Here is a 16,760-nt window from a genome sequence, read left to right on the forward strand (position 1 = left end):
TATGTAAGGCGTAAATATTTAATGTGTGTACTGTGTACATGCGTGTGTGTACGTGTGTGTACGTGTGTGTGTGAGACGTGTGTTTATATGATTAAGCTATATATAATTAAGCTGTCATATTAACAAAAAGTCAGGATCTATCTATCTATCTATCTATCTATCTATCTATCTATCTATCTATCTATCTATCTATCTATCTATCTATCTATCTATCTATCTATCTATCTATCTATCATTTCAATTGGATCGTTTTAATAAAAAAAACTTGACATTAATCTGGTTTTAAACTTGGAAACGCTCCAAATGGATCAGGGCGTAGGCTACGAGGATACATGTGTGTGAGACTGTTATCGTGGCGCTGATGTCCTCGGACTGGCATGACTCATGAATGACCGTGCACTGTAACAAATTGCTGTAGATTCTACAGCAAAATTCTACAGAAATTTATTGTTTTATCATTTTACAAGTTATTACTGTAATTCGCAATGCATTATGGGTCAAAAAGAGTATTACAGTTGTTAACTGTATATTTCCCTGTCAACTGTAAATTGATTTACAGGTAAGAGGTGTTTTCACTGTATTTCATACGTTTTACAACAATTTACTGTGGTGTGGCATTATGGGATTGCGCGGGCTGAATGTTTGAAAACTGGTGGACTGGAGCAGCTGCAGGGCAAGAAGAGTTGAAGAGAAAAGGCACTTACTACATTTTTGGTAAGTTAACTTAAATTTACGTCCATAAATATTACAATCTACTGTATTACTTAATGCTGTTTGCGATTCATATTTTGAATATAATTCATAAGGCATGTCAGATGCAATTAATTTTATCGACTTGTTAACAACTGCGTGTTATCAGGACATTTAGTGGGATGTAAAGTGTTTGATTCCAATACTTTTCCCAGCCGAAACTATACGTTTATTTAGTAAAGGAATGTGTCTTTAATTTTAAATTTCTTGTTGCAGGCGAGGCACAGAATCGCGACGGCGCGCGCCATTACAGTGGTGAGACGAAGCTGAACTGTTACAAGGTAAAACCATCGTAAATGTTATGGACAAATGCTGCAGTTTGTTTGTTATAGTTTTATTCGCATTTGCTCTAGATAGTATTTTTTAGAGCATTTGCAGTTTGGCAGACAAGACAAATCCACTGAAGTGTTGGTGAGACAAAACACGCACGTATAACTTAGCCTACAGTTAGCTTTCTTGACGAAAAACATTAGAATATGATATTAACATCGTTGGATACGTCCATATTACAATGTCAGACGCAATTAATATCAACTTGTTAACAACTGCGTGTTATCAGGACATTTAGTGGGATGTAAAGTGTTAGATTCCAATATTTTTTCCCCCGAAACGTTACGTTTATTTTGTGTCTTTAATTTTAAATTTCTTGTTGCAGGCGAGGCATCGCGACGGCGCGCGCCATTACAGTGGTGAGAGACGAAGCTGAACTGTTACAAGGTAAAACCATCGTAAATGTTATGGACAAATGCTGCAGTTTGTTACAGTTTTATTCGCATTTGCTCACAAGAGTGTTTTTAGAGCAGTTGCAGTTTGGCAGACAAGACAAATCCAATGAAGTGTTGGTGAGACAAAACTATACGCACGTGCAGTTAGCTTTCTTGACGAAAAACATTAGAATAGGCTATATGATATTAACATTGTTGCAATCTTTGTTGGATGCTGCCATTTTCTCATTTATTTCACCAGTTTTGAAACAGTGTTCAACAAATCCCTGCGTCATAACTAAATTAAAAATGACTGGCAAAAGATTTGAAAGTTCATTTTATTTTCTGTTCAAAGTTCCCATAGTTATCGTTTTCTTAATATAACTTGAACCTAAATCTAAATGAGAAATGTATTACTGTAAATTGTCAACATGAAAGCAATACCATAGGTTTTACTAAGCAGCATATGAAAGGTCACAGTAATGTTCCAAACTGGTGTTTTACCTGTGGTGTAGGCCACCTGACTGTTCCCGTGCATTTACAAAATTTGCAGCTTTTAAGTCTCATCTATTTAGAGACTTTACAGGTTATCAAAAGTCTGGTAAAGGTACCAGATTTGACCAAATAGACACAACACTGATTTGCCATATTTTGTTGTGGGGTTATATTTTGTTCTCATACTGCATTTAATTACATTTACAATTGTTTCCTTTTAATTTTGTTTCTTGTAGATGTCAGCAACAGCAGCTGATGTGAAAAAAAAGTTCTACACTTTCAGACTCTACGAGACTGACTGTCTTAGGTAATGTAGGTTCCCAAAATCTTTAAATTACTGGTACTTAATACATTTTGCCTGTTGTATTTTAGCATACATTTTTATAAAGTGTTTCTTATATGTATTATTTTTAGGTGAAATTCTCACTGCAACCCAGTGGATGCTGAGTATTGAGGGTCAAGTGGTTATGAATCCACACCCCACTTTTATGGCTGGATTTGCTGCTTTGTTGGCAACTTACTACAACTTTAATCTGGTGTACCAGCACGAGGCATCCTGCACACTTGAATTTGTTCAAAGGTAACAGTTTACTTAAATATAAATGTGTATATGTTAAAGGATTAGTTCACCCAAAAATTACATTTCTGTCATTAATTAACTACTGAAATTTGTTCATTTTCGGGAACACAAAATTAAGATGTTTTTGATGAAATCCTATAGGTTTCTGAACCACACATAGGCAGCAAAATCATTGCAACTTTCAAGGTCCAGAAACGCAGTTAAGACATTGTTAAAATAGACCATGTGACTACAGTGGATCAATCTTAATGTTATGAAGCCACGATAATACTTTTTGTGTGCAAAACCCCCCCAAAATAATGACTTTATTCAACAATCTCTTCTCTTCTGTGTCAGTCTCTGACGCTGTTAATTAAGTAAACACAGTGCAGCGCTTCCAGGTTCTACGTTCGAACAAAAAGTATTCTCATCACTTCATAACATTATGGTAAATCCACTGGAGTTACATGGACTATTTTAATGATGTTTTTACTACCTTTCTGGGCCTTGAAAGTTGTAATGACGTTGTGGTCTATGTGTGGTTCAGAAACCTCTCCGATTTGATCAAAAACATCTTAATGTGTGTTCCTGAAAATGAAAGGTCAGTAGTTAATTAATGACAGAAATGTCATTTTGGGGTGAACTAACCCTTTATAATAGATTATAGGGCTGTAACGATACAGCAAACCCACGATTCGGTTCGTATCCCGATTTCTGACCCACGATTCGATACAAACCGCGATTCTTGCGAGGAGGGAGGATTTTAAAAGCCAAATAAATAAATAAATAGCTAAAGCTATAACTCTGTTTTCTTGTAACAAAATACTTTTTAAAAACAAACAGAACTATACTCCATTGTGGAGATGATTCGAGCATGTTAAAAATTCTTCTGAGGTAACCGAGGCTTACTGTCTGTGCTGTAAACCACAAATAATATATTGCCTATTCCGCATGACCCGCATCTCAAGCACAGGAATAACACTTGCCACAAAGTGAACGCGCATAGAGAAAAGCACACTTCCTACGAATTAGCCTAAGCAGCCATTTCTTTATGTTTTGAATTAACGTTAAATCAAGTAAAGGTATTTCAAGCTTTCTATGTAAGTTTCGATTCGTTTATGAGGTGAGTTCCAGTTCACGCGCGCGTCGGTGCCACACACACACACACACACACACACACACACACATACAAGCAAACACCGCGCGCTTTGCTCACTTGCTCTGGTCTGGTGTTTGCTTGTGTGTGTGTGTGCTCCCGCGCGCGCGTGTGTGTGTGGGGGAGAGGTGCGATTTTTGAATAATAATCAATGATACCAGCGATCTTCGAATATTATTTTTGCTTGAAATTCCCATACCTAATATGTAAAAGACCCCGTCACAGCCCTAGGATCTATTCTGGAAGAGAAAGATAAGTCTGGGAAGGGGTGTGTCGATCGCGATCTGCCTTCTCACACCGCGACACAGGATCGTGGATCTGAGTGTCGCGATTTCGGTTTAATATCGTAAATCGTTACAGCCCTAATAGATTAGTAGTGCAGCGAATGCTTATTGTAAAGTGGTATATTTTCATTAGTCTGCACATGTCATGCTCCTAAAGCTTCTGCTTGTGTTTTTCTGACTGATTTTTGTGCAGAATCAACCCATCCACTGGTACCAAGACAGTCAAAACAAGTGGAAAGACCTCAGAGAAGAGGAACAACAGTCAATCCTCATGTGTCTACTCTTCTCAGAAGACTAATGGACTTTGAGTGGTTAAGCATGTAAGTTGTCAAATGTACAGTGCTGGTCAGAATTATTTGCCCCCTTGGTAAATATGATCAAAGATGGCTGTAAAAAATAAATCTGCATTTTTAATCCTTTTGATATTATATTTAAAACATTTGCAAAAATGTAACCTTTCATCGAAGTAAAATAATTGAAAGTGGGGGGGGAAATCACATTATGAAATAAATGTTTTTTCTCAAACACGTTGGGAACAATTATTTGCCCCTTTTATTAAATATGTTTGCAACCTCCTTTTCCCAAGATACCAGCTCTGAGTCTTCTCCTATAATGCCTGATGAGTTTGGAGAACACCTGACAAGAGATCAGAGACCATTCCTCTGTACAGAATCTCTCCAGAACCTTCAGATTCCCAGATCCATGTTGGTGCTTTTCAGTTCAGTCCACTCATCTTCTATAGGGTTCAGGCCAGGGACTGGGATGGCCATTGCAGGTCTTGGTTTTGTGCTCAGTGACCCATTTTTGTTTTGATTTTGATATTTGTTTTTGGATCACTGTCCTGTTGGAAAATCCAAACATGGCTCGTTATAAGATTTCTAGCACAGTCTGTTAGGTCTCATCTGACCATAGAACCCGTCCCGTTTGACGTTCCAGTCGTGTCAGGTACTTTTCAAACGTTCTATGGTCAGATGAAACAAAAAAAATTTGCTTTTTTGGCAGCAAACACTTAAGATGGGTTTAGTGCACACAAGGATAAAAATTAAATACTCTGCTGTATCTTTAATGCTGTGGGCCTAATTTTCTGCCAGAGGTCCTGGACATCTTTTTCAGAGACATGGCATCATGGATTGGATCAAATACCAACAGATACAAAATCAAAACCTAACAGACTGTGCTAGAAATCTTATAACGGGCCATGTTTGATTTCATGATCCAAAAACAAATATCAAAATCAAAACAAAAATGGGTCACTGAGCACAAAACCAAGCATCTGCAATGGCCATCCCAGTCCCTGGCCTGAACCCTATAGAAAATGAGTGGACTGAACTGAAAAGCACCAACATGGATCTGGGAATCTGCAGGATCTGGAGAGATTCTGTACAGAGGAATGGTCTCTGATCTCTTGTCAGGTGTTCTCCAAACTCATCAGGCATTATAGGAGAAGACTCAGAGCTGGTATCTTGGGAAAAGGAGGTTGCAAACATATTTAATAAAAGGGGCAAATAATTGTTCCCAACGTGTTTTGGAGAAAAAACATTTATTTCATAATGTGATTTCCCCCCCACTTTCAATTATTTTACTTCAATGCAAGGTTACATTTTTGCACATTTTTTAAATATAATATCAAAAGGATTAACAATGCAGATTTATTTTTTACAGCCATCTTTGATCATATTTACCAAGGGGGCAAATAATTCTGACCAGCACTGTAAACAAAAAGAGCAGAAATGTTTGTTTTAACAGATGTGAGTTAACCATAATGCCATTCTGTTGATTGAGCTTAAAGGATTAGTTAACTTTTAAAAAAACTTTTGCTGATAATTTACTCACCCCGATGTCATCCAAGATGTCCATGTCTTTCTTTCTTCAGTCGAAAAGAAATTAAGGTTTTTTATGAAAATATTTCTCCATATAATGGACGTCAATGGTCCCCAAACGGTTCAAGGTCCAAATGACAGTGTCAGTGCCGCTTTAAACGATACCAGACGATGAATACGGGTCTTATCTAGCGAAACTCTCGGTCATTTCAAAAATAAATAAAAAAGTTTAAGTTTTATAAGCACAAATGCTCGCCTTGCTCTGTTCTGTGATGCGCGTTCGTGACGTCACATAATACGCAGTTACGTTGAAAAGGTCACGCTTCTATGAAAAGTAAAACATTTCTGTCCTGACGAAAATTTTCTTTTAGGCTTTTTAATATTACAACACCCAGGATACGCACACGAAATGGGCATTTTAAACGATAAACTGACACAAAGACATTTGAATATGTGTATATGGTCCTCCTTCCGCACATTTGTAAACACTCGCTACGTCAAGCGTGCCCTTTTCAACGTAATTGCGTATTACGTGACGTCACGAACGCGCATCACAGAACCGAGCAAGGTGAGCGTTTGTGCTTATAAAACTTAAACTTTTTTATTTATTTTTGAAATGACCGAACGTTTCGCTAGAAAACGTCTGGTGTCGTTTAAAGCCCTTTGAAGCGGCGCTGACACTGTCATCTGGACCTTGACCCGTTTGGGGCCCATTGACGTCCATTATATGGAGAAATGTTTTCATCAAAAACCTTAATTTCTTTTCGACTGAAGAAAGAAAGACATGGACATCTTGGATGACATCGGGGTGAGTAAATTATCAGCAAAAGTTTTTTTTTAAAGTGAACTAATCCTTTAAAGGGATAGTTCACCCAAAAAATTTAAATTCCGTCATCATTTACTCACCCCCATGTTGTTCTAAACCTGTATGAGATTCTTTCTTCAGCTGAACACAAAAGAAGATATTTTGAAGAACGTTGGTAACCAAACAGTTGATTGTAGCCATTTACTTTCAATTGTCTGGTTACCAAAATTCTTTAAAATATCATCTTTTGTGTTCAACAGAAGAAAGAAACTAATACAGGTTTGGAACACATTAAGGGGGAGTAAACAGAATGATGACAGAATTTGAATTTTTGGATGAACTTTTCCTTTAACTTTTATTGAACCCAGAATCTTGCTTTTAAGTCTTACAAGTTATTTGTAGTTATTTTGTGACTGATTTTGAAAATATTTTCTGTACTTGAAAAGTAAAATTGTTGTTACCTGTCTTGCAGTATTTGCTTATTATTTTAATAAATATTTTTCAACAACAGCTTTGACTTTCTGTTTTTTTTTTTTATGTGTATTTTAATGCATTTACATCAATATAATGGTAAATAATAGAGTATAGTTTACTGTTAAAATGATTCTTTTCAGCTTTTTAAATGTTAAACTATTACAGCATCTTCTTGAATTTTGGGGGTATTTACAGGATTTTATTGGCAATTTTTTTGCCAGGTAAATATTGTACTTTAGTGAAATTACAAAAAATTGCTGTAAAATATAATTACAGGATTTTATTGGCAACTTTATTGCCAGGTAAATACTGTACTTTAGTGAAATTACAAAATATTGCTGTAAAATAAAATACAAGTTTAATTCAATGTTACTGTAAAAAAAACTACTAATTACTGTATTTTATATACAACAATTACCTGTAAATTGATTTACAGTATTATACTGTAATCAATTTTACAGCAATTACCAACATTTTTACAGGACTTTATTGGCAACTTTTTTGCCAGTAAATTCCTGTAATTTCTACAGGAAATTTTTTACAGTGTGAGTTTCGTTTCGTGCTCTTTTAACTTTCGGTTCTGTCCGCGTTGAACACAAAATGTGGTGTAAGAGTGCTGGTAAGGTTTGATTAACAACAAACTATGTGAATATGTAAAATATTAACATGTTAAACGTGTCTATTATATATCAGAATCAAATCTGTTACTGCTTAAGCAATGATTTATTTATGAATTATGCACTTCAAGGGGCGTTTAAGAACCGATCACCCCTTGCTAATGCGCAAATGGTTTAGTCCATCTGCACGCATTTTGTGTTAGTGAGTTAGTTGAGCATCTGGTGGAGAGCAAACTTCTGAAGTTGACTTCTGCTGTAGAAATGTCTTTCTCAAAGAAAGCCAAATCTGGACACCAGAAAAGAAAGGAAAGACAGGAGAAGGCAAGAAAACAAAACGAGGGGAAACAATTATTTTCAAACAAAGGTGAGCACAAACGAAAGAGTGTTAAACTGCATGAATATCTCCGCGATTGTTAGTGCTAAAAATAAACTGAGACAACCCAGTGAAAGAGCAGAACACACACTTTCAGATGATCATTTGGTTATACATGTAATCTGAGGTAAAGGCTAAATAAATAAACTGTACACTAACAATGCTGTTTGCATACAACCCACCATTATAATAGCCTAATTTAAAACATATGTTTAATTTTAAATGAATAGGCTAGCCTATAATATCTAAAATGAGATTTTTGAGGGAGATGTAGGGTTGAGGAACCTATATTTCCACCCGGGATCTTGTGCTACGCCCCTGCACACGCAGCTTGCATTAACATTAACATTTACTGACTTTTTAGCATACATTGGAAGCAAACACAATGCATTAGCACAGAGTGTTTTTGTAATATCGCTGCCACTTAAAAAAAAAAAAGTATTGAAATAAATCATTGTTTGCCTCAAAACTGGAACAATGAAGGACAAAAGACACATTACATCACTCTGTATAAGGACGTGTAAGGCACAAATATACTTGCAATTATGTTATTACACTAGTTCAGTGTGTACCAGCTGTTCCTGAAAGGAATGAAATACTGTATGTCTCCATTTTTTTTGAAAGATTTAACATAAAATTTAATATTATTGTGATTTATTAGTAGGCAGAAGATTTGTGTGTATTCTTCGTACACCATGTTAATTTCGACAAAACACAAAGTAAATGCATAACATACCTACTGTGTAGATGCAATGACGTTAAATAAGCTTAAAATTAGTATGCATTTATCAAGAAAAATAATAAAAAGTAAAATTAAAAAGTAAAAAGGAACTAACTGAACTTACTGGCCAGAAATCTAATTTATAATTAGATGAAAGCAAATTTATTCTTAAACTTAATTCTTTCAAAAAACGTTCTCTTTCACAGAGCCTGATGAACAACATGATGTAACCGATCTGAGGATTGTGCTTCTGGGAGTCTCTGGTGCTGGAAAGAGTCCAACAGCAAATGCAATACTGGGTCGAGAGGCATTTAAAGAAAGCAGAACCAGAGAGAGTGAGATACAGAGAGGAAGAGTAGAAGACAGAAACATCTCCATCATCGACACTCCAGGACTCTTCAACCCTCAACTGACTGATGAAGAGCTGCAGAAGCAGATGATGAAGAGCCTGGATCTCTCCGATCCCGTTCCTCACGTGTTCCTGCTCATCATAAACCTGGAGACTTGCAGAGAGGAGCAGAGGAACGTTGTGGAGCAAATCCTGGAGATCTTCGGAGCTCAAGCTATGCGGTTCACTATGGTGCTGTTTATTGGAAGAGACAAAATATCCAGGAAAGAATGGATTCAAATCATTGAGAGTGAAAATATTAAAGAGCTGCTGAACGACTTTGGGGGAAGATTTCACGTGATAAACAGCAAAAGTGAATGTGATCCCTACCAGATCTCAACGCTCTTAAAGAGTATTGATGAAGTGGTGAAGAACTATGGAGGACAGAACTACAGCCATAAGATCTACCCGAAGAAGGAGGAAATGAAAGAAGAAGTGAAACTGAATCTGAGAGAGAAGGATTCTGCAGACCAGCGAGATCTCAGGAAACAGGTGGAAAGTCAGGAAGAGATGGAAGGACTGATACAGAAGATTGCTAGAGAAAGTTCGCTCATAAAATTGGGTAAATATTTAGCCATTTGTGGTTTCATTCATTTTAATTCTGAGAGATTTTCATGTAAAAAGTTAAATGATATGTAAAGCCTGGTTCACACGGGACGATTTTAAAATTGTCGGCCGATTTTCCAAACCTGAGAGACCCCACACACACACGGCGATAAAAAAATCACGGGTCTAACCGTTTTGGTCGTACAGTGTGTGGTGCGCAACCACACGGCAAAATCAACACAACACACACGAACCGATTTGACTCCCGAGCATTCCCAGGTCAGACGGGAAATCTCGCAAAATCCCTCGAGATCAAACGTGATTTCAGAGTAAACAGTCATGGCGGACGAAGAGGATGCAGTGGCGATAGTTTGTAGTTTGTTTTTAACCGACAAAAAACGTTATCAAAAGAAAAGGCGATGGTCAAAGAAGTGGAGACTTTCTGATGCGCCAACAGACTTTCTGTTGTTTTGATTTTGTTTCCCGGTGCTTCCTCGCCGCCTCGTCCACAGGCGCTCGTCCACAGGCGCTCGTCCACAGGCGCTCGTCCACAGGCGCTCATCCACAGGCTCGCTTGTCCCCGGGGGACACCACACACGAGGAGAAATCGGGCCAAAAAAATCCAACATGTTGGATATCCCCGATTCGAGATCGGAGTGGTCCCGACGTCCTTCCGAGCAGATGAGAGCAGTCTTAACACACCACACACGGCAGGAATATCTGATCAGATTATTTTACGATAATCGGAGCATCCTTAAGATTGTCGGAAGGGGTGAATCGGTGCTGAAATCGGCCTAATTATCCTGCCGTGTGAACCAGACTTTAGTGATAATCTACGGCTTGGTGTGCATTGATTGGAGGCAAACAAAAAGCACGATATTGAGGCAAAGAACCACCAACACCTGGCCATCAATTATCCTAATGGTGTCTACTATGACTTTTCTAGAAATCACACTTTTAAAATGAGCTGACCTCGTACAATACAGGTTTTTCAAAACAACGTTCTTTTATGGGAAATTGTTGAGGGGGTAAATTAAAATAATGCTAATTAACTTATTTGATATACTAGTTCTTTCTTATTAAGTCATCTTGAGGCACACTGAGTAAAGGGCCCCTATTGAGCAAGTTATTGTAATTCTTAAAGTGTAAATAACATTTAAATTCCTCTCTCTTTATCAGATCTGAGGATTGTGCTGTTGGGTAAAACTGGATCAGGAAAGAGTTCAACGGGAAACACCATCATCGGCAAATCTGTGTTTGATCACGGTTTTTCCGCCGAATCTGTTACGAGACACTGTCAAAGACATGTGACTGCAGTGGAGGAGGATAAAACCATCTCAGTGATCGACACTCCAGGACTATATGATACGTCAGTGAGTGAAGAAGAGCTGAAGAAAGAGATTGAGAAGTGCATCTACATGTCTGCTCCTGGTCCTCACGTGTTCCTGCTGGTCATCAGACTGGGTGTGAGATTCACAGATGAAGAGAAGAAAACAGTGACATTGATCCAGAAAAACTTTGGAGAAGAAGCTTTTCATCACACCATCATTCTGTTCACTCACACTGATCTTCTGAAGGGGCTTTCATTAGATGAATATATCAGTGAAAGTAATGATCTCAAGGCTCTTGTTGATGAGTGCGGTGGCAGATTTCACTTATTCAACAATGAAGACATGAGTAATCGCTCTCAGGTCACAGAACTGCTGCAGAAGATTGATAAAATGGTGAGGATCAATGGAGGACAGCACTACACTAATGAGATATTTGAAGAAGCCCAGAGAAAGATTGAACAAGAGGCTTCAAAACAAAAGCTGAGAGACTATGGGCAAACAGCACTAGCAGTGATAGGAGGAGGGGTGGTAGTAGTAGGAGGGGCAATAGTAGGAGGGGTAGGAGGGGCAAGGGTAGCAGCAACAGGAGTAGCAGCAGCAATGGCAACATTAGCAATAGCAAGAGGAAAATAAGGGCTTTAGTTAATGTGATTGAACAACAAAGGCCAAATCTTCATATACTAATTTCTAATTCCGTTCACTAAAAGATTTGATGAGCATTGGATTTTGGCATTGGAGCATTGCATGTGCACCGTCTGTGTTCTCGCAGCTTCACTGTTAAAAGCGCTATATAAATGAAGGTGACTTGACTTGACACCATTATATGAGAACTGAACTGAGCTGGACAATGACTTCATATATAAATGAACTAAATTAATAACTTTTTACAACAAGAATGAACAATCACTGAACTTACTTAAGCTGGACTGTGATGCAATTTTCTTCTGCAAACACACTTTGTTGCATTATTTTCCTGTAAGCTCTGTAAAGCTGCTTTGAAACACTCTGTATTGTAAAAAAGCACTATATAAATAAAGGTGACTTGACTGTCTCACCGTTTTTGTACTCTGCTTGCTGCGACTGACATGGTGGTCAAGCAAATCCATCTTTAAAAAAAAATACTACTGTTGTTGTGTCACGAAATGTAGTTAAGAGTTCTTAGGCAGAAATGTAGTTATTTAGATAATTTATAATCATAGTGCCTATTTTACGATCTGCTGAGATGCTCCAGGCCGTCAGCGCTCATGTTCCCGCTGAGAACAGCGTCACCTCGGCCAGTCCTTCGGGAATTTGCCACTGGCTCGTATGTAGATAGTGGTTATGAGACATAATTAATTTGGGGTATATCAAAATGCCAATCTTTGGTCTTAAAATCGATTTTAGTAAAGGGGAATATTAAGTTTCATAACTTTAAATTTAGGCTATATTTAAATTAAATACTGTACTAGAGTGCCGTTTGTAAGTTTTACTGAATTGTTAGCTTCCTTTATTCCCTATTGTATTTTATAATGGCTATGTTGTTCATTTATATATTGTTGTTCAAAAAATATTATTTTATATAAATAATAATATGCTGTATTTCATCGGTTCCCAACAGGGGGGTCGCGGCCCACAAGGGGGCCTCAGCGAGTTCTGTGGGGGGTCGCGTCATATTTTGAAAAGTTGTGAGCAATGAGCATTAAATAAAAGTCCTTCACTTTTTTTCTGTTCAAAATTTACAAAATTTATATAATGAGCAAGTTCATTATGAATCCATTTTCCAATCCGTGTTTTTGTGTTATCCTGAACCACTATGGTACTCCAATAATAAGTGTTTACATTGGGACTAGTTTACACTGGTTCGGATGCGGAGTAGCCCAGTGCCTGCGTGACTCGTCATAGACGTACATAGAGAGAAGTAGTTCCGGCTACAATGTTCTTCCGAAAGACGCATTATTCTGTTAATAAACGCAAGTTTATTATCACCCGCTATAGCGCCTAAAGTGCCAAAAATTAAGCCTCACATTGATAAAGCCTCACAAATAACCTATTTTTTTTACAGTCTATGCAAATAACATGCAAGTATGAAGTCCCAGACAGCAGTCATTTAGTAATAGCCTATATTCATTAGTGTGAATATTTTTGTTATTGCATTTCAAATAGGGTCAATTTATAGGCTACTCCTAGGCTTACGTTTTTAAATTACAAAGGGCCTACTGATGTTTTTGTTATTGTATTTTCAATATTATAGGCTATTATTTGTGCATAAACACATCTGGTTATAGTAAACATACCGTTTGTTTGAAAACAACATATTTTGTCATCCTTGCTGCAAGCTTACAAGAGCGATAATATCATTAAATGTGAAGGGGGGCCCTAAAATATTTTCTTGGGAAAAAGGGGGTCTCAGACAAAAAAAGGTTGGGAACCACTGCTGTATTTGGTATTGAGAAAGGATCGTGATATAGCCTGACGTCGTCATACTCAGATTCTAGTCAGAGTGTGAGTCTGATACTGCTCTATTGGGCTGTGATTATGGGGCATTTCAACCGAAACAGGAAATAAAAGGCCTCTGCACTCAATTGGATAGACTTAGAACCAATCAGAGCAACGGAGTAAGTGACGTATGTTGAGCAGAGCTCAATGAATCATCGTATAAAGCCCGCCCTGACAATTTGATTGGTCCAAACTATTTTTTGTTCGGGCATAATAGCTCCTCAATGGATCGAGTCCAGACCGAACTTCGCGACCTAAACATTTTGTGGGCGGGGGCTAAGTTTGGCTGGCATCCAGGCTAATCGTGATATGGACTTCAGTGAAAGTTACTTTATTACGCCATTAGATGGCAGCAAAGACTGTCTTTATGAGTGAGTCAGAATGAGGAAGTTATTTTAGTGCTGTCATGGGAAGGACAAAAGTGAACATATCACTTTCCTCAGCGGACATTCAAACTGATTGTTTAGATATAATATATTATGGACCTGAAGAATGAAGGCTATATCAGATTCAGGTAATACACTCGTTTAGCTGATCATCTCTTGATGATTAGTTTTGTCTTGTGCTTGTGTTTTCCACTAGTTGTGTGCTCTCAGGTTGTCATGTTTTGTGTGAACCTGTGGCTTATGAGTGTTTTCATTGCATGTTCATGTCTCGTTTTGTGTGAGCACATGGCTTATCTTTACAAATACAATACATACCTTTAAAATACATGTTTTGTGCTGATAATTAATATCTACATACACATTTACTACCAATGTGGGCTGAATTCATATCATTTAGCATTACATGGCTATCGAAGACATCCTGTTGTCCCTCTGTTTCTCTACAGGCTCATGTTGTAGATCGCACAATGATCATTAAGTGGAGTATGTAAACCGCAAGAAATGCATCAAATTACAAGCTGCTGATTTTGATGAATTAATTTCCAAAAGTAAAAATTGATTTATATATAATATAAACCCAATTGGTTTAAACATTCAACTAACCAGTAATTCAGACTAAGTGTTGGAGATTTATTTTTTTAATTTAAACAATATACCATGTTAATGTTGCTTTTTAACATCACTTAGTCAGAGAAAAGTTCTCCATCCCTGTGAACAAGATTACAGTGGAAGATGAGGTGGATGAAACGGTGTTTGCAGAATTGTTGTCAATATTTACTCACCCTCATGCCGTTCCAAACCGAATCAATCAGGAAGGATATAAGCTGTTTCTGACATGGCTTAAAGCATGTCTTATTCTCAGTGTTCAAATGACATGTCAAGACAACCCAAACGTGTTAATTATGATGAAGAACCATTGCAGAGTGCTGTAGCCAAAGATGTACGTTTATCATCAGATGAATACAATTAGATAGATTCACTATGTAGGTAAATCTACAGGTAGATATCCAAATTTATATTTAAATTGCCATTGTTGCCATCCCTCTGAATTAAAGCTACAATATGTAATTTTTTTCACCGCTAGGGGTCGCTAACCTCTTATAATAACAAATGCGTAGGTTTATGCTGGGAGCTGAATGCTGGGACTTGCTGTCAAGCTGATGGATCTAATAATGTTAATGTATGAGTGAAAACATTTATGTTTTTAACATTACAGTGGTATGAAAAGGTTGCGATTGATATCACACGCGATTAATTCTACCCGCAAGTGCTGAATTACTACTCGCACAGGTCAGTTTATTAGACGAATTAACCTTGAGGTAACGCAGCGCTTTCACTCGCTCTAACGTTACACTATCACACTAAACAGCATGTGTTGAAAGTTATAATGTTATTCTATGTGTTAGTTTGTTTGCTATATGAAACTAGCAGCTTACTAGTAAGCTAGATCAACATTAGAATAACATACAGATCATATTCTAACATTTAATCATGTTGAGCTATATATACCATTGATTTATTTTATGTACATCTGCTCACCTGTCTAATAAAGCATGTGCAAGAGCGGTGTCGCTGTCAAGTCGTGACTCGTGAAGCTCTGTCGAGTCCAAGTTAGTCGCGGACGCTAGCTCTCGGCATCTCGAAAACGCCACGCCGATATTGAGCCTCATTTTAGTTCTCCTTTTTTGTCCCAAAGTCTGCTTGCCATGGTCCACAGTATTTTTTTTTTTTTTTTTATGTTTTTAAAATAAGTCTCTTCTGCTTACCAAGGCTGCATTTATTTGATCCGAAAAACAACAAAATTGTTCACCAACACCAGACCAAGTTCAATATTTTAAGACTGAACATTGGTCTGGGGAGTCTGCGCTGTATTTCTACTGCAGAAGAGATCAACGGGCATAGTTCAAATGACAATTGGATAGTTCTTCAACTAATCAGACCGATGATCCAGGTAACACTTTTCAGAGCGACACGAAGCCTTGAGGCAGGAGAAGTGTCAACAAACGAGTTGGTTTGTAACATTAACACAGCAATGGCATCGAGCGATTTTTGCAGGTTGTGCAAAAAAAAAAACACATCAAAGTGGGTGGTATTTACACCCACTCGAGAGATTGAAACAAAAGCTGCTTGCCGTCGCTTCTCTATCATCATCGTGTTAAACCCGTCTATATGCCCGCCATGTGGATACACCAGTTTGTGATTGGTTCCCGCAAAATTGTAACGGAAGCAGGAGAAAATAATGTACTGGTTTCCAGACCGAGCTGCAGGATGAAATCGAATCGCCGCTGGGTTTACACAGTCTACAGTGAAACCATAATATTGTGAAATTATAAAAAAAAAAATTAAATGCATTTTATTCCTGTGATTAAAGGTGCCATGTGTAAAAATTTAGGTAAAAATATCGAAAAAATGAGCTACACGCATCAAAAGAATGAGAAGAAATAAGGGCGATGATGTCATTAACAACTGCGCGGGTTCGAGAAACTGAAACGGAGGTATAAAAGCGGCTTTCAACAGTGTTCGTGTTTTTTTTACTATAGTAGAGATGATCGGTTCACGTGCGCTGTCTGATGTTGACCAATGATGTTGACAGAATGCTGTCTGTCAAATTAATTTAATTCAAACAATGTGTATATACAACTCAAAATGTAATATGAACAAAACGAATATGAACATATTCACTGGTGAAGGGGAGTAGCTTGAAGATGTCATGTTTAGAGTAGACCAATTCACTTTATGGAGGTATACTGCCCCCATCTGGTATGGAATGTGGAGGATGACTTGATTTTTTTTGCCAGACAATAACACATGGCACCTTTAAAGCTGAACATCATTACTCCAGTTTTTATTGTCAGATGTTCCTTCAGAAATCATTC

The 16,760-nt window shown here is 37.6% G+C and overlaps 2 protein-coding genes and 1 long non-coding RNA gene across 3 annotated transcripts in view; all 3 read left to right on the top strand.

Annotated features, from left to right (window-relative positions):
- The window catches only part of LOC306999735 (uncharacterized protein), a 501,826-nt gene that overhangs the window by 126,486 nt on the left and 358,580 nt on the right, over positions 1-16,760 (top strand). The gene's annotated exons all lie outside the window — the stretch shown is intronic.
- On the top strand, positions 437-4,348 carry LOC307009681. The gene is made up of 6 exons (XR_013800095.1): positions 437-714; positions 967-1,031; positions 1,406-1,467; positions 2,186-2,256; positions 2,364-2,529; positions 4,142-4,348. It is a non-coding gene; the product is annotated as an uncharacterized lncRNA (long non-coding RNA).
- LOC306996932 (GTPase IMAP family member 8-like) lies at positions 7,593-11,878 on the top strand. The gene is made up of 3 exons (XM_079609888.1): positions 7,593-8,028; positions 8,965-9,708; positions 10,872-11,878. Exons 1-3 carry the CDS (start codon positions 7,926-7,928, stop codon positions 11,654-11,656), a joined length of 1,632 nt encoding a protein of 543 aa, XP_079466014.1. The 5' UTR covers positions 7,593-7,925; the 3' UTR covers positions 11,657-11,878.

The sequence above is a fragment of the Phoxinus phoxinus genome (assembly GCF_949152265.1).
Source record: "Phoxinus phoxinus genome assembly, chromosome: 1".
In the NCBI taxonomy this organism is placed as follows: domain Eukaryota; kingdom Metazoa; phylum Chordata; class Actinopteri; order Cypriniformes; family Leuciscidae; genus Phoxinus; species Phoxinus phoxinus.

Bases quoted from the DNA above. Each gene is read 5' to 3' on its own strand.
- LOC306996932 (XM_079609888.1), top strand. From the start codon at position 7,926: ATGTCTTTCTCAAAGAAAGCCAAATCTGGACACCAGAAAAGAAAGGAA. The intron at 8,029-8,964 runs GTGAGCACAAAC...TCTCTTTCACAG, and splicing joins ACAATTATTTTCAAACAAAG to AGCCTGATGAACAACATGAT. The intron at 9,709-10,871 runs GTAAATATTTAG...TCTCTTTATCAG, and splicing joins AAGTTCGCTCATAAAATTGG to ATCTGAGGATTGTGCTGTTG.